A 26,466-nucleotide genomic window follows, 5' to 3' on the forward strand; every position below is an offset into this window, starting at 1 on the left:
TTTTGCTCCACCTCTCTTAAAAAGATGAAGGAGACAGACCAAATGTGTGAGAGAGAGAGAGAGACAGACTGAGATTGTTGTATTATATCTGTGAGTCTTATAACTGGTAAATTGTTGTAGCCACTGGAGGAGTGCATTAAGATCTCAACTACCACTTCTGTTTTCCATTCTCCTTCCAACACCATGACCAACATCAACATGAGATAGCCAGAAACAAATCCTAAATTCTTGGGACTAGTTTATGAACTGTTGAGGTTGCTAGCAGCTTTGTTTGTATAGTGTGTGTGTTCTGAATTGATTAAATGATATGAGTGTGAGTGTGCTTATGTGTTTTATTGACGTAACACTTCATTTATTTTGTTTGCTCTAATACTATTGACAAATCCATTTAATATATAGGTTTCTATATGGTCAGGGAATAGATATTTTCATAATGGCTTTTTCAAAATTAATAAAAGAGAATTGTTAGTTCCAAGATTTAGGTACATTCGGTTATTTAGATAAAAAAAAAAAAAAACATGCACACACAGTCTTTTTTCCCCTCTCCAGTCTCCATCCAGTTCAAGGAAGTCTCACATTCCTCTTCTCCCCCCCTCCCACCAGTCTTCCTCACCCCGTAAACCTGTGTCTTCCTCCCCTCCCCTACATCAGGGGTATCAGGGCGGCAGCATGTACCCGCCCCAGAAGTCAGGGTCAGCCCCTAGCCCTGGTCCCCCTGGCCCAGCTGGTCCCCCCGCCAATTACACTACACCCAGGCGACATCCAGACTTTGAGAAGACACAGCCCCCAGGTGAGTGCATCTTGGCCACAGACTGTATGAGACTTTGGGAAATTATTTGTTTTATCAAGAAATTATCAAATGTGACTTATCTTAAATTAGGTGAAGCTTTATTTATTTTATCTGTAGGTTATGGTGAATAGATATTCTTACATATGTGTGTACTTATTTTAATATCTTGCATATAAAGTAGGGTGGCCATAATTTTGAGAAAAGTAACTTGTTTTATGTATTTATCTAACTATTTGTATTTAAGGTAATGTCCTCTTTATCAGTATACGTTTTAATTGAATACTGATCTCATTTTATCATGCATATTTGGTACTTTATTCATTGATTCATATTCCTCTCTACTACTTGGTTTAGGGAAAGATGCAAGTAGATATTTGAGGAGTGTTATAGCAAGGGAATGCCATGGAAAGAAAAGACCAAGAAAGAACAGAGGGGAAAAAGATGTTGTGAGAAACAGCTTAGCAGAGCATTTTTAGGGATTGCTATGTGTAGAAGAGGATAGTAAACCTGAGATGTTAAAGTAGAGAAAATTAAATAAATGAGATACTGAAGGGAGTGAAAACAAGGGAAGTTGAAGGTGTACTAGAATACTTGAAGACTTGTGGTATGGTTTATGTTGATTATTGTTAAGATTGATTCATTTTTGTCTTATGAGTAATATCCATAGCACAATAACATTTCAATCTTTTTTTGTCACACCAGGCTGGAGGGCCAACAGTCAATATCCAGGTTTTGCGGGGCAGAGCCAAGCAGGGCCACCTCAACAGCCCTGGAGCAGACCCAATGACTCCACACCCCCTGGAGCTCCTACTGCACAGTGGAGTCAACCCAGGTTTCCAGGAGCCCAGCCTCAGTTCCCTACTGCAGTGAGTGTAAGTGATGCATTGCTCTGTTGTTTATTTAATTATTTTATTTTATTTATTTATTTATTTATTTTTTTAGTATTTATTTATTTATTTTATTTGTTTATTATTTATTTATTTATTTATTTATTTTTGTTTATTTATTTATTTATTTATTATTATTATTATTTTTTTTTTTTGTGTGTGTGTGTGTGTGAGAGAGAGAGAGAGAGAGAGAGAGAGAGAGAGATGAATATGTTGATAAGTAGCTTGATGATTTTATGAGTTGTAGCTTGAGCTTGTTGTAATAATGTAAATGTATAGAAGCTTCTTTGAGACTGTGGTAGTGTCTTCATTAAAGCTGTGTGTATGTGCAACTGTGCTTAATCCCATGTCCTCATTATAGCTTAACTTGAATGTGGTATTTCATGTGATTCCTCTTACTACATTCTAACTCTTTTTCTCCTGTTGGTCATGCAGGGTCGAGGGTGGTCAGGAGGCAGCTTCACCCAGAATGTAGGGCCGCGGGTACAAGGGCCAGGCGCCAAACAGAATTACCTAGTTCCTCCAGGCTCCTCGTTCAAGGTGAGTGTTGCTGCTGGTCAGTCAGAGTCTCAGTTTTGCATAAATATATGTTACTTACGGAATTTATTAAACAGCTGTCATGGTCCACTTTTTATTTAACACAAACACACAGTTTTGATCCACCTATTCACATAAAATTGGTGTTAACCCCTGCCACTCTCTTGCTTCAGTGTGGTGGTCTGTACGGCTACGCTGGGAAGCATCAGTTCCCTCTGGACAGTGTTGAAGCAGTACTGCCGGTGCTAGCTCGAAGGAAACGCATGACTCGCACAGACCTGCCCACGTGTGACCCTTGGAGACTCCTCATGTCCCTCAGGTAAGTTGTAAAGGCAACAAAGATACTTTTCTTATTGTATTTATTTATCTGTTTATTATTAACTTTTTTTTAACTTCATTATTTATTCACCCATGTGTAGAGAAACTAACTCACAGAAAATTAACACGAACTCCCTTTTCCCTGTCCCCCTGCCTGCTCCTTCCCATGTGACAGGTGTGGGTTGGCGGCTGAGGTGACGTGGGCGCTGGATGTGCTGAACATCTTGTTGTTTGATGACCAGACGGTGGTGTACTTTGGGCTCCACCACATGCCAGGGTTGCTAGAGGCCCTGATTGAACACTTACGTCGTGGTCTCATCAACATGTTTGACATCTGCTCGGAGTTGGAGCTTGGCCGCGATGATGAGGCCACAGGCGCCAACAAGAGGGTCAAGGTACTGTGGACAGTGGGAGTTATTTGGTGTCGTGTGTGGATTCATGGGGGGTGGATCTAGGAGAATTTCCTGAAGTATGAACCCAGGTCTCTCTCTCTCTCTCTCTCTCTCTCTCTCTCTCTCTCTCTCTCTCTCTCTCTCTCTCTCTCTCTCTCTCTCTCTCTCTCTCTCTCTCTCTCTCTCTCTCTCTCTCTCTCTCTCTCTCTCTCTCTCTCTCTCTCTCTCTCTCTCTCTATATATATATATATATATATATATATATATATATATATATATATATATATATATATATATATATATATATATATATATATATATATATATATATATATATATATATATATATATATATATACAGTTTCTGATGACCTTCTCATAGCCTGTTGATTGTATGTCAGTAGCCCTTGCACATGTGTGCTTGAGTAACTTGTTTTATCATGTTATTGTCATTTATATGTTTGGTCATTATATATCGACAACTCCTGCTATCCAACCAGCCATACATTTTGTTAGCTATTTATACATTGATCCAATAATCTAACCAGCCTTGCACTTTATTAGCCATTTATGTATCCACTCCCTCAGTCATCTTATCACCCTTACATTTTATCATTCACGTTTTCTCTTATCTAGACAGTTCTTACTCTCATTCTGTTTTTGGTTATCTAGAAGTTAAGCCCATCATTTAACTACTCACCTTGTCACTCAATCATTTAATTGCTTGGCCCCATCACTACTCACCTCCTAAACTACCATTCCTTCTCTGCACTCAGGCGGAACAGCACGATCAGTCTGACCGGCCTTGGTACTTGCGGCCTCCACCCTCACCTACCCTTGATCTGGACTTAGGGCGGCTGGAAGATGACGACCCAGCCAACAAAGAGGAGGTGCTGCGTGGCACTGAGGACTTCACCCTCATCACCAAGACTGGCAAGAGCGTCAAATTCGTGCGGCGGGATGGGGAGCTGTTTCTGCGGGAGGGAGTTCGGGAATGGGACAAATGGGAGGGTTTCAGTTCTGGGGTAGATACGTGGTCTGTGGGAGGGGGGGAGTGCACTGCCCACATCATATGCACCATGCAGAGCGCTGTGCCACCTCTGGCTTTCACGCGCCTCCTCCCGGGTAAGGATGGGAAGGTAGATCTTGACCTCCTGCTTCCCCGCATCAAGGAAGAAGTGAAGGAAGAAGTGAAGGAGGAAAAGATGGACTTGCAGGAGGAGGGACCTGTTAAGAAAGTGAAGGTGAGGGAGGAAGCGGTGGAGCAGGATCAGGAGCAAGATCAGGAAGATAAGGAGAAAATGGAGGTGGTACGGGTGAAAGAAGAACCAGAGGACCAGCCACCAGAGGAGATGGAGACAGAGGAAGAGGAGGCTTCTACAACCACCAACAGCACTCCAAAGCCACCTCCACCTCCTCCTCCCTTAACAAAAAAGGACCGTGTGGCAGACCTGCTGGCAGAAATGAAGGAGAAGCGGGTGGTCAAGATGGAGGACCTGGCCAGGGAGAAATGTGACAACTCCAAAGACAACAAAGCCACCTTTGGGTCACGGGTCAACCGTGTCAACAACTCTGGCAAGAGCAAGTTGGATGAGATCTTCAAGCGCTTTAGCAAGGAGCCACAGGAGTCTCATGCTGGCGACAACAAAAAGGCTGCAAAGGAGACAAGCAGTAGTAATGGAGGCACTGCAGCCAAAAAAGATAGTGAGCCTCTGTCAGCACAATCTCAGCCACCATCACAACAGCAACCACAGCCAGAGCAGGACAGCAGCAGTAGTAACAACAACAACAACAGCAGTAACAACAATAATAACAGCACCACCAACAACAACAGCAGCAGTAGCAGTAGTAGTAGTATTGGTGGAACAGCTGCAGTGGTGAAGCAGGAGCAGGTAAACAGTGAGCCATCTTTGGGAGAGAAGAGGCCTGAGGAGCAGCCAGTGAGTGTGCTGGCCAAGCGGTCAGCCCCCAAGGAACGGCTGGAGAGGCGGGAAAGTGGCAGCTCGAGGAGAGATAGTGGCTGTTTCAAGCGACCGCACGAGGACCTTGAGGAGGAGTCGTGGAGTCCAGACGAGGCCTCACTGAGTACCACAACAGAGGGGCAAGACTGGCTGGCACGTCGCGTCATCTGCGTAGGCACCGTGATACGCAACCTCTCCTTCATCCCAGGCAATGAGGACATCATGAGTAAGTCTGCATCACTGCTGGCACTGCTTGGCAAGACCATCCTCCTTCACCATGACCACCCACGCCGTACCCCCTCCACTGCACATTATGACCGTGATGAGGAGGCCGACTTGAGTGACTGGTGTAGCTCTCTGGCCCCCGACACACACTGGTGGTGGCCGTACCTCCACCATGTACATGAGAACACACTGGTCACTCTTGCCAACATGGCTGGCAATCTCGACCTCTCAGTGTATCCTGAGGAGATATCCCGCCCTCTGTTGAATGGCCTTTTGCACTGGGCCACGTGTCCTGCCTCTTATGGCCAGGATCCCTTCCTGGCTGGTGGCACCTCCCCTCAATCGTCCCTCTCTCCACAGCGGCTGGCCCTCGAGGCACTAGTGAAGCTTTGTGTGCTGGACCAGAACACTGACCTGGTGCTGGCCACACCGCCCTTCACACGTCTTGATAACCTGTGCGGCCAGCTGACCCGCTTCATGTGTCGCGGTGAAGACCAAGTGCTGCGAGAATTCTCCATCAACTTGCTGCACTATTTCTCAGCGGCGGATTCTGGCGTTGCGCGCGTCATCGCCATGCAGAACGGGTGCGTGTCTCTGCTGGTGGCCTTCATTGAGGAGGCAGAGGCAGCGGCCATGAATGTGGCCAATGTGCAGGGGGTGAGTGCCCTCAAGGAGAACCCAGAGCTGATGGGCACCAGTCTGGACATGGTGCGACGCTCTGCCAACACACTGGTGCACCTCTCACGGGTGCCAGCCAATGCACGGGTCATCTCCGGCACTGAGAACCGCCTCCTCACGCTGGTCATGAGCCAAATCCTTGACACCTATGTGGCCTCCCAGCTATCCCAGGTGCTCTTCAACGTGGCTCACTTGCAGGGTGAGGTCTCTGATGCCTCTCCCTCCCCATCCCCTCCCTCCTCCCCCACCTCTGCACAGGTCTCAGATGCCTCAAGCACAGCCACTCTCCCTCCCCTTCCACTACCCCTTCCCATCCCCATGTCTGCCCTCCCCGCAGTGTCTCTCCCAGTTCCGCCTCCCATTGCAGCCCCAGTAGCCACTCCAGCTCCTGCCCCAGCAGCTGCTGCTACCCCTGCTAGTGCCCCCGCCACCACCAGTCCTGCCCCAACCACTGGCCTCACCACAGCTACTACAACTACAACTCCGACCTCCATCCCAGCCTTAACCTCCACCTCAGCCCCTACAACCACCACCACCACCACAACCACAACCCCAACTCCTGCCACAGCTCCAGATGCCCCTACAGATCCTAAGTCCCCTGCTGCTGATGCCCCAAGTAACTCCAGCCCAGCTTCAACCCCTGCTGCTACCCCAGTGCCAGCCACCAATCCAGTGCCCTCCTCCCCTACCCCTGCCCAAGCCCCTGCCCCAACCCCGGCTTCAGCTCCGGTGGTAAATCACGACTCTGCAACTCCAGCTGAGTCTGAGAAAAGCAGCAACGCGTCAGGGAGCCCCGGCCCAGAGCCCACAACCACCACCACCACCACCACCACCACCACCACTACTCAGTCCCCCTCCTCACCCACCACCACTACTACTTCTACCACTAACACCACCACACACTCCACCTTATCCTCCACCACTACCACCACCATCGCTACAACCACCACAGCCACCACCACCACCACCACCACCACCACGACCCCCTCACTTCCCACAGCATCATTAAGCTTAGGTAAACACTCCAGCTTATCTCCTTCCCCCAACCCTGCTCCCTCCCTCCACCTGACCTCCCAGATGGCCCCCCTCCCCGTCAAGGCCCCCTCTGCTCCCCCCACACAAACCACAAATTCTGAGTCGACCTCAAAGTGCGAGTCCCTGGCGGCGGCGGCGACGGTGGAGCCCCCTGCAGCCAACTCCTCATCTTAGTAGCGGGCGGGGCCGCCTCTCAGCCGCGTGTGGTACAAACAGTGTGGTGGGGGAGCCGCCCCCCAGGGTCCCTCCCGGTCCTAGTGTCTCAGCCGGACCCTGGACGGACCACCTCAGTGATATCGAGTCCTACCAGACATTAGGACTCTCAGTGTTGTGTACAGTACATAAAGTAAGATGATGTGTGTCCTGCTGTAAGCAGTGTCTGTGAATTATTCTAAAAGTGCGAATGTAGCCAGCAAACAAGTCTGTGAAAGTCTGTGTATTTGTACTTTTCAATGTACAGAAGTCTGTACTCATCTCAGCTGTATTTCTTGGATTTAAAGAAAGTTGTAGAAAGAAAGTATTCAGAGAAGCAGCCTTTCTTTACCCTGGCCAAGGTGCGGCCATCAGAGGCTTGTGTGGCTTGAAGGGGCGTTGACGGTGAGCCTGACGCATTAGTCGTCCACCACAAATATATTCACTACCTACACCACTGACAACACCTCACCCTCACACCACATCCATTTCACAGCCCTATGCAGTTTACATAATTATATAATTGTATGCTGGGATTCTTGGTAATTGCAGTTATTTACGCACCTGTGGGAGGGAATGCAACCTAGCTCAACTTATAGTCAAAGGGAATTGAAGAGATTGATATAGCAAGCTGATGTGGACTCGTAGTGTCTGTTTACACATTTTTATGTAAACTCTTCTATAAGTAATGTTTTTTATGCACATTGTTTTTTTTTTTTTTTTTTATGCAGGAGGGGCAACTGGCCAAAGGAAAAAAAAAAAAGGCCCATTGGGTTGCCAGTTCCCTTAAAGGTCAAGCGAGTTATCCAAAACTCAGGGACGATGTCTCGAAGCCTCTCTCTTAAAAGAAGGGAAGTCGTAGAGATGGAAATACAGAAACAGGCAAGATTACCAGAGAAAGATATGAATGATTGAGAATACTAGTTAACTCTTAAATTAGAGAACTGGACAGTATAGGGGTGAGAGGAAGAAGGAAGCCTTGTGCAGCAAAGCCGCAGGAGGATGGGAGACATGCAGTTAACAAGATCAGTAGAGCAGTTAGCATGAGAATAGCGATTAAAGATAACAAGAGATGCAACATTCCGGCGGTGAGAAAGAGGCTGAAGACAGTCAGAGGAGAGTTAACGAGACGAAAACCTTTTGATTCCATCCTATCTAATAAAACAGTGGAACCTTCCGAAACATGTCCATACAAGGACGGATAAGGCCCCTGTACAGAGTTAAGTTGGAGGGGCGAGAAAACTGGCGGAGACACCTCGGAACGTCCAACTTCACAGAAGCTGTTTTTAGTAAGATGTGAAGTTTCCAGTTTAGATTATGAGTAAAAGACAGACCGATGAAGTTCAATGTAGATGGGCACATCATAATTCATATTATGATTTCATGGCTTGTTGAGTGGTTTTCAATTTGAAAAATGGAAGAATGACGCTGTAAATCTGCTGGACTTCCCAGCGCTTAAAGGACGTGGGGCGCTGCCAGTCTAGTGCCCTTGAGGCTTGACACCTGATTGACCTGAATCTTTCAGTTCATTCCATTTCCATACTGGCCATGGGTCAACTCAAGTCACTCCGGGATCGAGGTGGCGACAGCGCGTAAAGTAAAGCCAACGCCTAAATGTTAGGTTGTTTCCATCTATTATAATCAGAGAGAGAGAGAGAGAGAGAGAGAGAGAGAACGCGTTAGACAAGTAAGTTCAAGTTTCTGTGCAAAGCAATGACTGAAGCATTAGATAGTAACAGTGCATGATCTTAATTTATGACATGTGAATGACAATGATGACGAGACTTTCTTTTTTATAACGTCATAGGAATGCAAAATAAGTATATCACGTAAAGAAGAGAAAAGAGAAAAGTTATCTTTTGAGTGATTCTGGTGAATTAGTACAGGTTGAGTAGATTCAGCCCCAACGAATCGAATAAAACATTAAGAAGGGTTTGAAGTTCCTGATTTAGCTCCATATATTTGTTTCTTCTGGAACAATGTAATTGTAGTTTAGAGTAAGGATTATTTTACAGTTCCTTAGCTTTGGTCTAGTCTGCATGATATAATATATAAAGTTGAAAGAGAGAGAGAGAGAGACCCCTCGGTCACCGTAGTGTGGTGGTTAGCACGCTCGGCTCACAACCGAGAAGGCACGGGTTCGAATCACGCAAGTGGCGAGGCATGTGGGCGAGCCTCTTAATGTGTAGCTCCTGTTCACCTAGCAGTAAATAGGTACGGGATGTAACTCGGGTGGTTGTGACCTCGCCGTCTCGATGTGTGTTGAGATGTGTTTGGTGGTCTCAGTTCTAACCGAAGATCGGTCAGTTATGAGCTCTGAGCTCGTTCCGTAATAGGGAAGACTGGCTGGGTGACCAGCAGGCGACCGGTGAATTTACATCCAGGCAGACAGCATCCCAACTCTACTGCTTCTCTAGTTAATAGTGATTAATAAAATTCATTATGTACATCAACGCCACATTAACAAGAAAAACGGAAGGTAAGCGGTGAGAATGTTTTGGCATACGTGGTGGCAATTTTGCAAGGTATAGTTCATATATATATATATATATATATATATATGCTGACGTCTTATCTTGTTAAAGTTCTATAGCACTGTTTCGATCATGTCAAATGGTTCATTGATTCTAAGTTCGGGTATCAGTGGGACTTGGAAAGCTGGCTGCTGAGTGCGACCCGGGCAATGTGCACTGTGTTGGCAGTCACTGAGGAAGAAAGCTGATTTATTGTCATGGCGAGAATCACCATAGTTGAATTAGTGCTTAAATAGACATTTTATTTGTCTAGGCAGGTAAGGAACTAATCAAGGTGTCTTCTGTTAAAGCAGTCTCGAGCTTAGTTCGGGATTTTCTACAAATATCTATACTCTGAAAAGTGTTGCTTTTCTAACAACTTGCCTTTCAGGAAAATATTTAATTGATTAAGGCGCCGCAACGAGAAGGAAGGATCGGGGACCTGAGATAAACTAGTATTAGTTAGGTAAGAGATACAGATTCGGTCCATATGATGTCCGTACTATTATGAATCAGGCACCGTCCTAATATATAGGTCCCTCCTCCTCATCTCCCGGCTACCCTTCGCATCTCTCTCGCTCAGCTGATTTGACGTGATACTATTGGTTAACAAGGAAACGAGGAAGAAAAGAGATAAGTGGAAAATTTTTTATTTATCTGGCCACGGAAGAAGAATGAGTAAATAAGCGACCAATCAAGTAGCAGAAAAAGTCGAAGCTCTCACAGTTCAACGTAACCAGGAATAAGCAATGGGCATGGAAGGCTTCATTCACCAGAGTGGTGTGAGCACGTATGAGTGCTCACTCAGTGCTCACTCAGTGAATCACAGAGTCGGAGACTGTGTTTGTGTTGTAGTTGTTGTTGTTGTTGACCAATAGCGTGGCTTCATACATGCGACGTCAAATCAGTTGCGTTGAAGAGCTGTGGAGAGGATAGCAGGAAACGAGAGATGGAGGTACCTGTATATTAAGACAATGCCACAAATCATCATAGATGGTGTGAATAGTAGTTAACTGAGCAGTCACGGGAATCAATGAGGTGGGTATGTAGGGGTGGGGGTGAAAAAAGCACGTTCTTCTCCATGTGCATGCTACATCCCCAGCTGGCAGCCCCTCACTCCAGGGTCACATAAATTAATCGACAAGCAGTGGTAAATATTTATTAGAGGGCCTTCGTTCGCCAAATATGAGTTTCTCCTTAGATTTTTTAAGTGCGAAATGTGGTCTATTTTGGTACCCATGACCAGCTAAACCAAAGCAAACTTAATCTGAGTTAACCTAATTTGTTAATCTAACCTAAATTAAACTTAATTTGCTTCTATTTTTTATGTAATGTGTTGATTTTCAGGTTAATGTGCAGAAGAGGTCCCCCTTACCAATCTCTTCAAAGTAGTCATTATGAAGAAGTTATAATAGTGTACTTGTGATGTATAAAGATTTCGGAAGGCGGTCGACCTTACGTAGATCACACTGCTTTCTTGAAAATCACCCATCTCCGCCAGAATCTAAGTCCCTTACAGATCCGTTCACTGTGGTACGCAGGTGAAACTGAGCCTCGCAACACCTCAGTCATGTACCTCTGCCTTGACAGGAACAACTATTACATGTGAATTGACAACATGTCATCAACGTATGTGTTATGAGACAAAAAATGTAAATAATGCACCACCTTTCTCTTTGATGATAACTTATCTTCGTCTTTTTCCTCAATTCACACTTTCATTCATGTACTTCTATTAATTTTCAAACATGAACGCTTTTCATTGGTTCGTGAGCGCAGATATCAGCGCAGGTATCAATCCGCGATGAAGGATGAGGGTAACACGTGTACAGGTGCCCAGTCCTTACCCTGCACCCGCCATGACACGCTGTGAAGACTGTGATCTCGGCTTGCTGGAGTTTGCTGTCAAGTACAGCGGAAAGGTTGCGAATTTGATTGCTGGGAAATCATCGCTCCTGCGATGCAAGTCAGTGTACAATCGAGAAGAGGACCAGCCAGGACCTTCATCCTTTCGTTAAGGTATTGTGAGGAAGGGTACTGGTAGAGGTAGGGCATATTGTGTGGAGCTATAAGAGAACCGGTGTGGGGGGGAAGCTGCCCCAAAGCAAGGATACGTTAGGTTAGGTTTATGTTAGGGTTAGGTTAGTGTTGTGGGGGTGAGGGTTAGGTCAGGTTACATTAGGTTAGCTTTATGTTAGTGTTGTAGGGTGGTCCGGGGAAGCTAAGGTTAAGATTATGTTAGGTTAGGTTAGTGTTGTAGGGGGAGGGTTATGTAAAACTTCCCTATATTTAGGGATATTTTCGAACATTTGGGAAATGTCCCTAGATTTTTCAAAGTCATATCACTCAAATATACCTCCCCCTCTAAAACCCCCGATTTCCCACAGACCCCCAAACTTGCTAGGACTGGGAAGGGATAATTTCAGTGAAAATTATTCTTGAATTTTTTATTTTTTCAATTTTTTCCTTGAAAACGGCGGTTATTGTCCTTAAATTGTTTCCGACCCCCATATATCGCCTCTTGGCTCCCCCCCACCCAAAAACCCCCGATTCCCCACAGGCCCCCAAGCTTTTTGGTGCTGGGGGGGAGGGGGGTGGGGAAAAGGAGAGGGGATTTCTTATGCATTTTTACCTTATGGAGTATATATTTCTTAACGCAATAATTGAGCTGGATAAGAACCAATGAAATGCATTCGCCCAGCTCGGAGGCACAAGTTGGCATCGGTGATGTGGCTGTAACGTATTAATGACGCACACCACTTTAATGACAGGTTTTACCTCTTGATAACTTGTCTCACCTATCAGTATTACCATCGTAACCAATGACATGAGGTTTTTGCCCGTGCTGCAAGTGAGCAAGAATTAAGAGCCAAACAAAGAGATTGCATTTAGCTTAACTTATTGTAAAAGAGAAGATATTTGATTTACTACAAACAGTCTGGAGGAGGCAGAGGGTAAAGATATTAAAAGGATATTAAATATGAAGAATTTACTAGCTATATATAGGTGTAGTTCAAACACTTTTGTGAATGTCCAGTCCACAAAAAATAATGATTTAACTGATATCTAAATCATCCTTTTCATGAAGTAATTTTAAGAGTAAACAACATGGGTATATCTGGGTTTGATAGAGACATTAAATAAGAACCTGCATTCAGCTATTAGACTCGATAGGAGGGAGAGGTGTTGAAAGAGTTAGACCAGTACAGTGCAAGCATGGAGGCAAAATTTCTGAGAATAATAGGAGGGACTCAATCAGTTCCATAAACCTTCTGAGTTCTAAGGATTTAGGCCTGGTAGGTTAGGCATTCTGAGGCATCTCCACCAGTTTTTCTTGCCTCCCCAGCTGCTAACTCTGTGCAAGGGCCTTATCCATCCTTGTATGGAGTACATACTCTTCACATGTTTGGGGGGTTCCACTCACACTTCATTTCACACAAGACCTGTTCTTTCTACTATAGGCAATGATTGCATCGTCTCCTACTCTCTGTCAGTGACTAACCCCCACCCCCCTGTGCACAAGTCTGTTTCCCTGTGGTAGCCATCTTCACACCCCACTTCTCTACTGACACTCATTGCAGCTATATGCACTGCTCTCCATGTTTTTGCTTTTGCTGTTGATTTTTTTCCTTCTTATCAAGATGTCTTCTCACGTGGCTTCTTTTCCACCATCCCCTGCTGAAAGTGACTTATTGGGGCAAAGCTTTACTCACTCAACAGACGGTGTTATGTTTATCACTGGCAGCCTGCAGTCCAGAGAAGACGATTCCGGCATCTCGGGGACTACACTGTCCACCACTGCACACTCTGCCTTCTCTTCAGGTTCCTCCAAAAGGACGTGTGTACATCAGGAATGCAGCAGGGCTCTTCCTAACATCTCCCATGATCCTCATACCGTATGTATTACATGTTTTTGGTTCTTATACTGTTTTTTTCCTTAGTCTGTACTAAGAGGAGTAGACCACAAGGATGGTAGATGTACTACTCTACCAAGCATACCACACTGACCCTCCCTAGCCAACAAAATCCACAGCCTGTCCTGTCAATCTTCAATGGTATTTTTCATTGGTTTTATCAGTACGTACTTGCATATTACCTATATTCAGTGGAACCCTGCTATTTGTATGCAATCCATTCCAGGAGACAGTAAAAATTGTGATTTTGTGATTTTTTTGAATGGAGAATAATATTTTCCCATAAGAAATAATGTAAATTGGATTAATCTCTTCCAGATCAGACCCACAGATGATTGCTTATTTAACTCTAAAATGGCTGACTATAATTGTTCATGTAAATGCACATCATCACATTTTGAGGTGGTTGGTGGTGATGGCTGGCTAACCAGCCTGGTTATATATATATATATATATATATATATATATATATATATATATATATATATATATATATATATATATATATATATATATATGCTGCTAGTGGCCCTTCTTTTAATTTATGCATCAATAATGAATGTAAATTCAAGAGTTTTCATCTCCTCAAGAGGAATATTTAATTCCTTTCCAATTTTCATAATTCCTACATTTATTTGTCATCATTTTCCTTATAAACCATGACTATGAGGGCCATTTATCTAATCATATGATTCACATTCTTCTCTTGCCTTTGAAATTCAAATCTTTAGCATCCATTGATTACAATTTTAACATCTTAACCTGAAACCTAAAACAATTTTTTTTTCTTTATAATTGAATAGCACTTACGTATGAAGTACTACATTAAAAATTTATTACAAGAATGGTAGGTGTGACCAGGGATTGAGCATGGGTCTTATAGTTTGGAGTGTCAAGGTCAGTCTTGCTTTGGTACACGTTTCTGTATCCAGCCTCAGCTTCACAGTATAGCCAAGGATTTGACTGTGAAGGGGAGAGATGGTGTCACTTCAAAGTGATTCAAGCAGTGTCAAATCCTGCATATATATATATATATATATATATATATATATATATATATATATATATATATATATATATATATATATATATATATATATATAATAAAGTGCCGTGCCATCTTCATTATAAAAGGAAGTAAATATGAAGGTAAACTAGAATTAGGAAATGTTTTTTAATTGTATTACAAATTTTCAAGATAATAAAGTGCCGTGCCATCTTCATTATAAAAGGAAGTAAATATGAAGGTAAACTAGAATTAGGAAATGTTTTTTAATTGTATTACAAATTTTCAAGTTTCAACAATTAAAAAAAATATTCATATGCTGGTAAAGAGTTTGCAAAAATGTAATTGAAAACATCATTATTACTGTATTTGCTGCCATATTAGATGCATCTCTTATTTTACAAGGTTATATTGTGGGATTTATTTATTTATTTTTTTTGTTTGTTTATTTTCTTTTGGTATGTTTCATCACAAATTTATTGGAAAAAAAAAGTGTGTATGGGTTTTATGTAATAGGGCCACTTGTCAAGGAGAAAAGTATTTTTAATAATAAGAATGGCCCACTTAATGCCAGTTCCCATTGAGATGTAAGATAGAATAAAAGAAATACATATAAAAAAAAATCAGATAGAATAATAAAAAAAGAACCTCCCTCTAGAAGGAATTCAGTCATGGGAAAGAGGAAATATAGAAGCAGGCAAGAAGTTCCAATTTACCAGAGAAAGGAATGAATTATTGAGAACACTGGTTAACTCTTGAATTAGAGAGGTGGTCAGAATAAGAATGGGAGGAAGAAGTCATGTCATGTGCAGTTACACTACAGGAGGATAGCAAGAGCTGCTACATTAGGATAAAAAGAGAGAGAGGCTGAACAAAGTCAGTTAGAGGAGAGAAGTTGATCAGAAGAAAAGCTTTTGATTCTACCATCTTTAAAATAGTGGTATGAGTAGAACTTCCCTCTCCCCATACACATGAAGCAAACAACATACATGGGCAGATAAGGCCACCATACATAGTTAGGAGCTAGGGTGGGACAAGTAAGAAAAAACTCACGAGATAACACAAAACGCCTAATTTATATGCTGCAGCTCGAGATGAGATGAAATTTTTGGTTTAGATTATAAATAAAGAGCAGACCAGGTAAGTAAGTTTGGTGTAAAAGACGGGAACAGTTGAGTGTCGTGAAGAAGAGGGAATAGACGTCTGGAAAGTTATGTTGAATTGATAGACGGAGGAATTGAGTTTTGAGTCATTGAACAATGCTAAGTTTGCTCTTACCAATCAGAAAATTTTGAGAGATCAGATGTTCTGTGGCTTTCCTGCATGAGCTGTATATTATCTGAAGAGTTGGATGTCTACACAAAGATGCGGAGAAGTGCATGGAGATCAGCATAGGAGTGGATAGAACAAGAAATTTTATTTATAAGATCATTGATGAATAAGAGAAGGTGAATTGGTAATGAGACAGAACCCTAAGGAACACCACTGTCATATAATTGGGTCAATTAACTTGGGAGAAAATGACTGTCTACCACTGCACCAATAGAATGGTCAAGGAAAACACAAGATAAAGTTAGAGAGAAAGATAGAAGATGAAGGGTCTTATTTTGTAGTTTCAAATCTCTTTCCTGTCATTTCCCCTCTCTCTTATCGAGAGAGAGAGAGAGAGAGAGAGAGAGAGAGAGAGAGAGAGAGAGAGAGAGAGAGAGAGAGAAATTAGTAACATTAGTGCTTATGTACTACTGCACACACTTCACATCTATAGGCCTAGACATTTATGTATGCCACAGCTGCATCTGACGCAAGACAATTTTCAAGAAAATATGCATCTAATGTGTTGGCAAATACAGTAAGCATGTTATTACTACCATCATAGCTTTTACCAGACGATTTCTTACCTTCCTCCTAAAACCTAAAACACAGCTCTTTTTATGTTAATGTATCTTCTGAAGACTTAATACACTGATAGACATACAGACAGATACACTAAACAAGTGGTAAATCATGAGCCTAGTAGCCTTTGCAAAATTTGATCAAGTTCTTGTCAAGCAAACCAAGGACAGGAATTAGTGTGTAGCTATGCATTTGTCAAATAAGTAATGATCGATGTATTAAATAGACAAATGGAAAATAGATATAGCAAATATTTTTGTTTGTGTACATACATCAGTTGCAGAAAGTAGATGAGAATGTAGCTCTTATGTTTATTATCAGCTAAATTCTAGCATACAATTCTGGTAAACACACACACCTCTTTAGTTATCACCACAAAAGGATGAACAGGATATATATATAATATATATATATATATATATATATATATATATATATATATATATATATATATATATATATATATATATATATATTTCTCTCTCTATATATATATATTTTTCTCTCTCTCTATATATATATTTATATATTTCTCTCTCTCTCTCTCTCCAGAGATACAAGTATTGTACATATAAGTCCGCTGAAAGAAAAAAAAAAAAAAAAAAAAATGCAGGGAAAACTTGCAGAAAATGTAATTCAAACCATTATCAATGTTTTTTACCAGACCACTTCCTACATTGCCCCTGGAACTCTCAACACAGTCCTCTTTAGATCCACAAGTGCTCTTTTAAGACTAAATACCTGTCATGTTTGCAGAGAGGTGAAGAGCAGGACCATCAGCCAACACCACATCATCCAGGGCCTGTGAGTCAACAGACCACCACTCCATCCACCTTACTGGGTGATCTTAGCATTGGTGAAGGTGATGGTGATATCTTGCATGGCTATGTTGCTGAGACGTGTCAGATCTGAGGTCCTTTCCACGTGTCTGTTGAGTAACATGGGCAAGGGGCGGCGGTCGAAGGGGAAACCCATGGGCTGGGCATCAGGGTAGAGGGCATCCAGAATACCACAGAATGATGCAGCAGCAGAACAGGAACAGGCACCATCAGGCTGTGCCACCTGAGGTTGGTGGAACAGAGACTGTTTAAGGAATTCTAAACCATAAATGAGGAATAATTAATTATCTTGAGTGCATTATGGAATAATGGAGAACAAATAACTGGTTTTAAAAAGTTCAATTTATATGTTTGAAGGGAACAGAAAGCTTTTTAACAACCCAGACAAGTCATATGGACCTCATAGCATTACTATATGTATTCATTCTGGTAGGTCTGCTCACAACTTAGTGAATGTTTTTTCCCAGGTGGGCTGAACCAATGCTGAGTTGGAGCTTGTTGATATTGAGCAATAATTTTTCTTTTTCTTTGGGTATTCATTTCCTGTACTATCACCAGCTTGACATATTAAATATACAGTACATTATTTATGTTTTGTGCATGGCAGCTACATTATGCTGATCATTCAATATGACAAGCTGGGTAACAATACCTATTTGAATCCATGTCAAAAGAAAATTAACTTTATTAGCAAGTTCTTTTCTCTAAGCTGTCACAGCTCTAAGGGCCTTACTAGTCACTGTGATTGCTGGAACAGACTGAAGATGAGATAGAGACAAGTAGCACCTACCATTTTAAAAGCTCAAAGATAAATTTGAAGAAAACAACACTGATTTATATGTACTGTCAGATTCCTGGTTGATTTATATGTACTGTCAGCTTTCTAGTTGTTAAAGTACTTTCCCTACCCATATTTCAGACAAAAGAGACACCCGTCATTGCTTGCGGAATATCATAGGCCTGCCTTTTTCCTCTCTCACTCCCTTATGCCCATCCCCATGCTTTGCAAACCTTCACATCCTCACCTATCTGTGGCCCTCCAATTTCAAGATTCACTGACCTTAGCTTTCTAACAATGGCCTTTACTCTCAGTGGAATGCTGGTTCCCTTCTGCAGAGATCTCCAAGACTCCAAACTTCTCTTCAGTATATGCTTCCTTCTGTTGTTGGTTTGTGAGACTTGGTTCCTATGCAGCTGTACCTTTCAATTCCTGCCATCTCATCATATGCTCCCAGAAAAGCAGCAGACTATGATGCCTTTCCATATGATTTCCTCCCCTATCTCACCCCTGTTGCAGAGAAACACTTCCTGCATATCTACAACACCAGTTGGAATACTGCTGTGTTTCTGGCTTGCTGGAAGACCTTGGTTCTCTTCCCTATCCTGAAGCCAGGCAAGGACTTGTCATCAGCATCCTCCTACCATCTGATATCCCTCCTCTCTCATGCTAGGAAGGTGATGGAGCACATGATGGCCACACATTTATCTTGGTGGCTCGAAAGAAACTGCCAGGTACAAGAGGAACAATGCAGCTTCTGGCCCCACAGGAGCACACTTCCAGGATGGTCTGGTGCAGATTAAGTATCACATCTATGATACATGCCATCACTGTTTACTCATGCCCTCCCTACTCATTGATGTTGTGATGTATACAGCACTTGACACAGCACCACATGTGGGGATCCTCTCCTTCAAGAGCTTTCCTTTAACCAAAGTTACTGAATGCTTGCATGTAATTTGTTTCACAAGACTTACTGAGTATGTCCTCTCCTGGGTCAAGAGCTTTCCTTTAACCAAAGCAGGAGGCAGACATGGTGGGCAACTGGTTCACCACCTGGAAAGTTGTATGTCTGTGCTCTTAACCCATTTGCCCCGGAAGTTAGAAAACACACACCGCGCTCCGTCTGGGCGGCCTGCGAGCGCCAAGATTTGAAGCTTTAGTATTGAATAATCAATGTTTTAGCCATAAACTCAATATATTCATCACATACTATATATCAGGATGTGTAAAAATATTTGTATGTTACAATACACTTCCCATTATTGCTATGCTAAAAAGGAAAACAATGCAAAATTTAACTTTTTATATTTTTTTTTTTTTTTTTTTTTTTTTTTATTACAATTCGGGAGATTTCTCCCTGAATCTCTTGGGTGGTGGTGGTGTGATGGCGGAGGTGGAGGGCTGTGAGGGAAAGGCGGAGGTGGAGGGGAGTGTGGTGAAGCCGGAGGTGGAGGGGAGTGTGGGGAAGGCGGAGGTGGAGGGCTGTGAGGGAAAGGCGGAGGTGGAGGGGAGTGCGGTGAAGCCGGAGGTGGAGGGCTGTGAGGGAAAGACGGAGGTGGAGGGGAGTGCGGTGAAGCCAGAGATGGAGGGCTGTCTCCGGAGGGCTGTGAGGGAAAGGCGGAGGTGGAGGGCTGTGGCCTGGTAGCAATCATGAATTGCCATATTTCTGTCTGTACAAATAGCCTAAAGCGTCTTATATCAGAGTGAAGCATCTAATTTGCGGTAAACACTGTTATTTATTGTTGAAAAGAGTCCCCTAATATATCTAGCATTTGCATGCCAGTATGTGTAGCAAATGGCAACATATACCTGTCATGCAAAATATACATTATTTTAAACGCGAAATAAATTGCGCGCGAACACACACACACAGAGAGAGAGAGAGAGAGAGAGAGAGGAGGGGGGATAGGATTATCACCTGACATGTGAGACTGATAAGTTCTCTCTCTCTCTCCTCCATCTGTAAGCTGGTGGCTGTGGCTGCTAAAGCTGACGAAACAAAAAATAATCCTTCATGCGAAAACTTATTCTTGTCTACAATATAATAGTTACATATATTCATTTTCCTAGATAATATACATATCTAAGAAAACGAATGGCTGTTGGTTTTCTTGGGTACACTCATCTAAAACACTTATGGCCTGCAAGACGTAATAATACGTCCCCGGACTGGAGGTAAGGCTTCTGGACGTATATATACGTCAACGGACTGGCGCGCGAGCCACCATGACGTATATATACGTACCTGGACTGAAGGGGTTAAGAATACACTTCTGTCCCACTCTGCCATTTATCGTTCTTGGTTGGTATGCTGTCCCCTACTCAAGGAACAACACTTTCCTTGGTCTTCACCTGCATGGGCCCTGCCATACTTGGACTGCACATAGAACACCATGATATTTTCTGATACTATTGGGTCACTGTCTTGTCAAAGTTGCAGTACAGCAGTAGCATTTATTGCTCAGCCTCCAGGACACTTCTCGCTTGGCTTGACACCCTTCAACACTCGGTCCTTCAGAGCTCTCTGGTGGTGATATGATCTTCTCCAGTCTTCACTTCATGCATAAGGTGATCTCTCTTCTCTCTGTACACTCTGAGGGGACCACCTGTCCCTACTGCCTTCTCATCCGTCTCTGTACCACTTTGGGCGTCAAGACTCCCATGCTTGGCATCCTGGTTTGTGGCAGTTCCTCCCAATATGGGCCCTTCTTGCCGTGTATATTCTGGGTCTTCTATTCTTGCCACCATGGCCCAGTGACCCTGTCTCTCCCCATCCTCCATTAGCAGGATATTTCCCACATGATAATCCTCCACCTCCCTGGCTTTTCTCCCTGCAGCACAGCAGCTATCTTGGCAGAAAAACTCTTCCAAGATGCAGACCAAATGCTTTACCTCCACCATCTCAAGCTCTTCACAGATGGTTCCCACTCTCTCTGTCCTCTGCAGTTGCTGCTCCTGGATCTGGTATCTTCCTCCTGAGAAGTACGTCCTCTCCTCTGAGTTAGATGTCCTCCACTAAGCCCTTCTTTGCCTTCAAGCAAACTACACCATGGACATGGTTGTCACTTACATTGATTCCCTCTCCTCCCTCTGCATCCTGCTCTCTGGCAGATGCCCCACTTCCTCCACGGCTGGCCCTAGTCCACACCGTTCAATGCTTTCTCCTCCTCAATGCTCAGGGATGGGCATCACAGAGAATGATGATGTGAAAGCTGCTGCTAAGATTGCCTTGACTGAGACTGACATCACTCCCTTTTCCTCCTTGGCTCTCTCCACAGCCTAGTAGTTGATCTTTACCTCTACTCATGCTTCCTATGATGCCTCCCTTGTTGCCACACTCCTTATTACCCCTGTAGGCCAAGAATGCCAGGATTCTTCCCTGCAGCCTTGAGTTTGACAGACGTCCCACACATAGATGTTGCAATGACTTGTCTCTGTCTCTATTACAAAAGATTCATGGCTGGTCTCCACCAACCATGCCCTTTGCTGAACCCATGGTGCAGCAACATCCCTGAAGCCATTAATCACTTCCATATAGCTCACTGTCCTGCACATCTTCACTCCTAGCACTGCTGCATGGTCATCCACCTCACCTGTGCTTTCCTTAGAAAGACAGGGTAGCTGTCTCACCTGTGAGCATCTCATTGGCTGCCCAAGGCTTACAGAGCCTCCCAGCAGAAGATCCTTGCAGCCCTTAATAGTAACAACTACAAAAAAGTACCATCCTTCCTTTCTGCCTTACTTAATCTTACTTAATACAATATGATATCATCTTCATATTATATATTTGATAGTCTAAGGCAAGTGTTCTCAACTTTTTACCTGTTAAGTACCCCCTGAGTTATAAGACCATCTACCTGAACCCTCAGAAATCTGACAGCAAACAGATTGTTAATTTAATGACTGACATTATTTCAATATAGAGTGGTACTGTCATTAGATCAGCCATCTAAGTACCACTAGGAGCTCACAAACTCCGGGTTGAGAACTCCTGCTCTCAGGCAACAGCAAAACTTTTGCCAAAATCTCCTAAAAGAGGATGATGAAGAGTCAGTAAGGAAAGCTTGAGGGAAGCCATACTAGACATCAGATAGAAGGTTGAACCTTCTAAGTGTTTGTTTAAGCATCTTGCTATTAAGGGCAGTAAATTAATGCAGTAGGATGGTAGTTTGAGGAATAGTCACCCTTTGAAGGAACAGGCTAAATCACCATCTCCCTTTATCTACATTTCTTTGAGCAATGCATACTGTATTTCATGGCTCATAAGACACATGGGGTCATAAGATGCACCCAATTTTGGCAGACATTGAAAAAAAAAAAAAAAAAAAAAAAAAAAAATAATAATAAAATAAAATAAATAAATAAAAAAGTCCAGAATGGCGTTGAAAAGATAGACAAGGAAGAATTAGTACTGTTGACAGAATAAGATAGAAGGACAAGAAGTCATGTAAAGAAAATCAGGATGAGGCAGTGTGTGAAGGACATTGGAAAATACAGTTTTCCAAACAGAATGGTGAAGTGGAATGCATTAAATAATTAAATTGTTACAGCACATAATGTGCATAAACTGGATAAGTGGAGACATGGAGACAGGAAACTATAAGTCCGCTTGAACCCTGTACAATACAACTAGGTAAATACACACAACTATCTCCACCATCATATCTGCTGTGTTCATAAGAACATAAGCACACCTTGTCCTGACTCCAATCAGTGACCATCACAAAGAGCTCAAAGGACATTCCCTCTTGCTTCCCACGTGGCAGTAGCATGTGTTGGGGCCAGCCACACCCACAGAAATTAAAGAGGGTGTTTTCAGGAGCATCTGCAAGCCAAGTATAATTTCAGTTCAACTACATTCTTCTGTTCTTGCCTTTTATTTGATAGCTCACAGGTATAGTACATAAAGGTTTAGATATAGATATGTTTTCAAATAGTCACAAATTGTAAAAATTAATAAATTCCACCATAATTCAAGGTTTTCATTGAATAAATTCTGACTTTACATTTAAAAATATCACACATATGAAGGGCAATCATGTTGCCATTAAAATGTGGGGATTTTAGTTTTGCTAACAGCCTGTTAGTCATGACTCATGTTAGTTATGATAAAAGTATGTAATGGTAAAAATGACTGGTTCCAACCTGAATGAGAGAAACTAGAAAATAAAACACTACTGTGAGTAGTAGTCATTATTTTTACATAAAACTTAAGGCAACAATTCATATTGTGGTGGTATCTCGGCAGATGTCTGTTTTGGAAATAAGTTCAACTTGTTATATGTACTATTTCAGCAAAACTTGCATGCTAGAACTCTCATGGTAAAAAAATGTGTCACAACACTGCACACTATCCTTTTTGTTTCTCAAAACAAAGTCACAATTGCCCAAAACTCTCAACTACTCTCAGAAAGGTAAAGTGAGATTAAATTTAAAATATTTAATCTACAGTGGGGCCTTGTCATTCATCCACCTCACTAATTGTTCAACCACAACTCATCATTGATATGTTTGCCCTGTAATTCAAATAGCATTTCCTTGTTATTGGCTGCACCACACAGTCACTTCTAGGCAGTCTCTCTGCAGCTTGTTGCAGCCCATCCCCATGTTGTTTTTTTAATGACCCTATGTTACAGTGCAATTTAGAGTTCACACATTAGATGTAATTCATGTCTGAACATTGTGCATTAGCACTGACCTGATTATACAATGTGGGTTGTTATAGTCATGATAAAGCATGTTCATAATGGTTCCTATTCCATCCATGCAGGAGTCCCTCATTGACTACTGTGTGCTGTGCTGCTGTTCACTCACCTGGTTCGCCTGGGTTCGGCTGCTTCTCCAGGTCACGGAAGGTGAAGTCATTTGAGTTTGTGATAGATGAGGAGGTGGAGGAACGTAGAATGTGGTTTGGGCCAGGCTTCACTGCAAGGATATAATAATAATGAGAGATATAAAGGCATGAAAGTACTACACTTGTCACATTTAAAGTTGCACTTACTTTGCTCTACCAGTCACTACTTCACATAAGTGGATCTGATGTAACTGTCTTGTCAACTATTCCTCAGAGATACAAGGATATGCTATAGCTGTTGTGGCCTCAGTGCTCATCTTCTTGGTCTTGGTGAATTATCAAGAATAATGGCAGGTAAATTATATTAGTGTGATTTTGTAAAAAGCTAATGTGGAATTTTTTATAGCTCTGGATTTCTCTGTTTACTGTAAAGAGAAGTCTTAAGTTGCAAGTCAATGTGTCAATGTAGCCTAGGGTTCAGGGATACAACATTTACTTTAGCTTTAAAACTAAACTCTCAGAACACAATACAGTCAAGCAACTATAAAAGTTGTCATATTTCTCAAAATAAATGTTGATGACAAAGAACAGGTTAATCTATATAGCCACATTACAACATTCAAGGGATATCTGCAAGGAATTCCATCACTTTACAGTCTTCCCTCACTGTTTCTCCTCTCCCAAACATGTTTGTCTTTTCCTTTATCTCTACCCTTGTAATGTACCCACTAATTGGGCAATACGGTGATAGCCAATGCCTCCCATCCCTCTTCTACAAAGTCTTGTTCCTTCCCTTTTCAACAAGACTCACAATCGTGAGTGAAGCGGTCCATCTCAGCCCAGAAGAGACGCTGTTCCATGAAGTTCATCTCCACTCCTCTTTCATTAAGTTTGGGTGCCATGAAGATCCTCACTGTCACTTCCTTTGATACACTGCCACTGTTGACAACCTGTAATTGTGTGAGAGGGTGCGAGATCTAATGTATGAAATGTTCCTTTGGACAAAACTAGAGATGTACCAATGCATAGGTATGGAATCGGCGGTATGGGCCATTTTTTTTTTAGTATCAGTATCGGCTTATTTTATGATGATACTTCCGATACCTAAAAGGAATTTACTTAGTGATATATTCGATATAAGATATTGATGATACCAAATTAATATAATACGGCGTATTGAGTTTCCGTGGTGATTATTGTATGTCATAGAATACTGTTTTCTGTGGTAATAACCTAGAACCTCTAAATTGGACGTGTATGAAACGCGTATAGGCTGAACTCCGGCATCCTGTCACACGGTCGGTCATGAGTCACCACGCATTCTCACTGTCTCTGTCAGACGTTGCTCCTCCACCCACACAAAGTTCACACAAGTGAAAAGCTTATGTTTTTTAACTATAAACTTCAGATATTGAGAATCCAACAAAATGATTTGGTATATTATATATATATATATATATATATATATATATATATATATATATATATATATATATATATATATATATATATATATTAGTTAGGCATTTTACATTATTGTAAATAATAGCATATTCTTATTTGATTTATAATTAACAGTGCTAGTGCTAGCCTTTTCCAAGATATCATACTGGAATAGGTGGAAGCTCGAATTATATATGTATATTAATTTTAATGCAAATTTAACTAAGAAAGTAATGATTCTGTTTTGTAATCATGTGCATTGTGTATAATTTGTTGCATATTAATTATTTAAGATTACAGCAATACACTAGAAATTCAAAATAAACTAAACTTCTTTTTTATTTAATTGAAAAGGTTGTGAAAGCTCATTTTTCTGAATTGGTCTACTAATGTCTAATGAATTAATATCAAAAGATGTCAGATTTAATTAAAGAGAAACATACACCACAAAATGAGTTTCTTTTGCTAATATTTTGTCTGTTTTACAATTTTAATAATTTTAAAAATATTTTTGATCGCCACAATATCGTCAATAAAACTAATAATGAAAATGCACAAGACCAAATGGTTGCTAAAGGAATAAGAAGTAAGAATTTAAAATAACTGACAAGAATCAGAAGACTGAGAAGATATTCATTCCAATTACTGAGTAATTTACCTTTGCAAATGGCTTCAAAAAGCTTCTAGAATTGCTCCTATTTCACAAACGTTCTCAGAAGGACTTACAGCATCCCCCAAAACAAAGCTTCCCATCTGATAACGCTCGCCATCCACCAACTCATCCTGGTGTCCAGTGCAGTAATCACTATAAGTAATAGTATCGGTATCGGCCCAATTAGGTGGTATCGGTACATCTCTAGACAAAACTGTCAGACAGGTGACAGAAATTTCACGATGTTTCAGGAAGTGTAAGATTCCCAAATCTTGGATCTTTATAGTCTTTGTGTTGCTCATTTTTCTATGTACATATCATGCATAATACTATCACTAATTTTCTTTATCCACTACTACTGCTCATTATTTATAAACTATAGTTTATCTACTCTAAACTGGCTGCTTGGTCTGGGACGAAAATAGCTGTTGTCATATTTTTGAAGAAAATCGTCTATCCTTGTGATAATTGAGACGATCAACTGAAATACAAATAAAATCAAGTATATTGTCAATAAGCTACAACATATTTTGAACAGTAACCCAACTGTCCACTTCGTCAGACAGAGACCCAGTGGCCAGTTTAGAATAGACAGACTATAACACCAATGCCTATG

General features: G+C 41.9%; 3 protein-coding genes across 13 annotated transcripts in view; 2 read left to right on the top strand and 1 right to left on the bottom strand.

Annotated features, from left to right (window-relative positions):
- LOC123517898 (trithorax group protein osa-like) overlaps nt 1-7,352 on the top strand; it is a 68,124-nt gene extending 60,772 nt beyond the window's left edge. For all 4 annotated transcript variants that reach the window (XM_045278352.1, XM_045278354.1, XM_045278353.1 and 1 more), the window contains 6 exons: nt 652-790; nt 1,493-1,662; nt 2,113-2,217; nt 2,388-2,533; nt 2,708-2,927; nt 3,701-7,352. In XM_045278352.1, the coding sequence (XP_045134287.1) occupies nt 652-790; nt 1,493-1,662; nt 2,113-2,217; nt 2,388-2,533; nt 2,708-2,927; nt 3,701-6,997 (4,077 nt within the window). In that variant the 3' untranslated portion in view covers nt 6,998-7,352. The remainder of the gene's footprint in view (nt 1-651; nt 791-1,492; nt 1,663-2,112; nt 2,218-2,387; nt 2,534-2,707; nt 2,928-3,700) is intronic.
- Nucleotides 7,353-11,163: 3,811 nt separating this feature from the next.
- On the top strand, nt 11,164-24,695 carry LOC123518047. Of its 6 annotated transcripts, XM_045278592.1 has the most exons (6): nt 11,169-11,547; nt 13,274-13,424; nt 17,098-17,145; nt 23,732-23,816; nt 24,030-24,109; nt 24,561-24,695. In XM_045278592.1, exons 1-5 carry the CDS (start codon nt 11,489-11,491, stop codon nt 24,101-24,103), a joined length of 417 nt encoding a protein of 138 aa, XP_045134527.1. In that variant the 5' UTR covers nt 11,169-11,488; the 3' UTR covers nt 24,104-24,109; nt 24,561-24,695. The 6 variants fall into 6 exon arrangements, 1 of the variants encoding a protein (XP_045134527.1); XR_006678652.1 differs by lacking the exons at nt 13,274-13,424; nt 24,561-24,695 and having other exon boundaries at nt 11,166-11,547; nt 17,098-17,203; nt 23,732-24,162; XR_006678650.1 differs by lacking the exons at nt 13,274-13,424; nt 24,561-24,695 and having other exon boundaries at nt 11,176-11,547; nt 17,098-17,408; nt 23,732-24,162.
- The window catches only part of LOC123518046 (phenoloxidase 3-like), a 41,225-nt gene continuing 31,934 nt past the window's right edge, over nt 17,176-26,466 (bottom strand). For all 3 annotated transcript variants that reach the window (XM_045278590.1, XM_045278589.1, XM_045278591.1), the window contains 4 exons: nt 24,567-24,705; nt 23,776-23,886; nt 22,656-22,786; nt 17,176-17,403 (listed from right to left, as the gene is read on the bottom strand). In XM_045278590.1, the coding sequence (XP_045134525.1) occupies nt 17,176-17,403; nt 22,656-22,786; nt 23,776-23,886; nt 24,567-24,705 (609 nt within the window). The remainder of the gene's footprint in view (nt 17,404-22,655; nt 22,787-23,775; nt 23,887-24,566; nt 24,706-26,466) is intronic.

Source organism: Portunus trituberculatus, chromosome 43 (assembly GCF_017591435.1).
Source record: "Portunus trituberculatus isolate SZX2019 chromosome 43, ASM1759143v1, whole genome shotgun sequence".
NCBI lineage: Eukaryota > Metazoa > Arthropoda > Malacostraca > Decapoda > Portunidae > Portunus > Portunus trituberculatus.

Excerpts from the sequence above, each read along its gene's own strand:
- LOC123518047 (XM_045278592.1), top strand. The coding sequence starts at position 11,489 with ATGCAAGTCAGTGTACAATCGAGAAGAGGACCAGCCAGGACCTTCATC. Across the intron at positions 17,146-23,731 it reads CACCACATCATCCAGGGCCT|GAGTCCCTCATTGACTACTG; the intron begins GTGAGTCAACAG and ends CCATCCATGCAG. Across the intron at positions 23,817-24,029 it reads GCTTCTCCAGGTCACGGAAG|AGATACAAGGATATGCTATA; the intron begins GTGAAGTCATTT and ends ACTATTCCTCAG.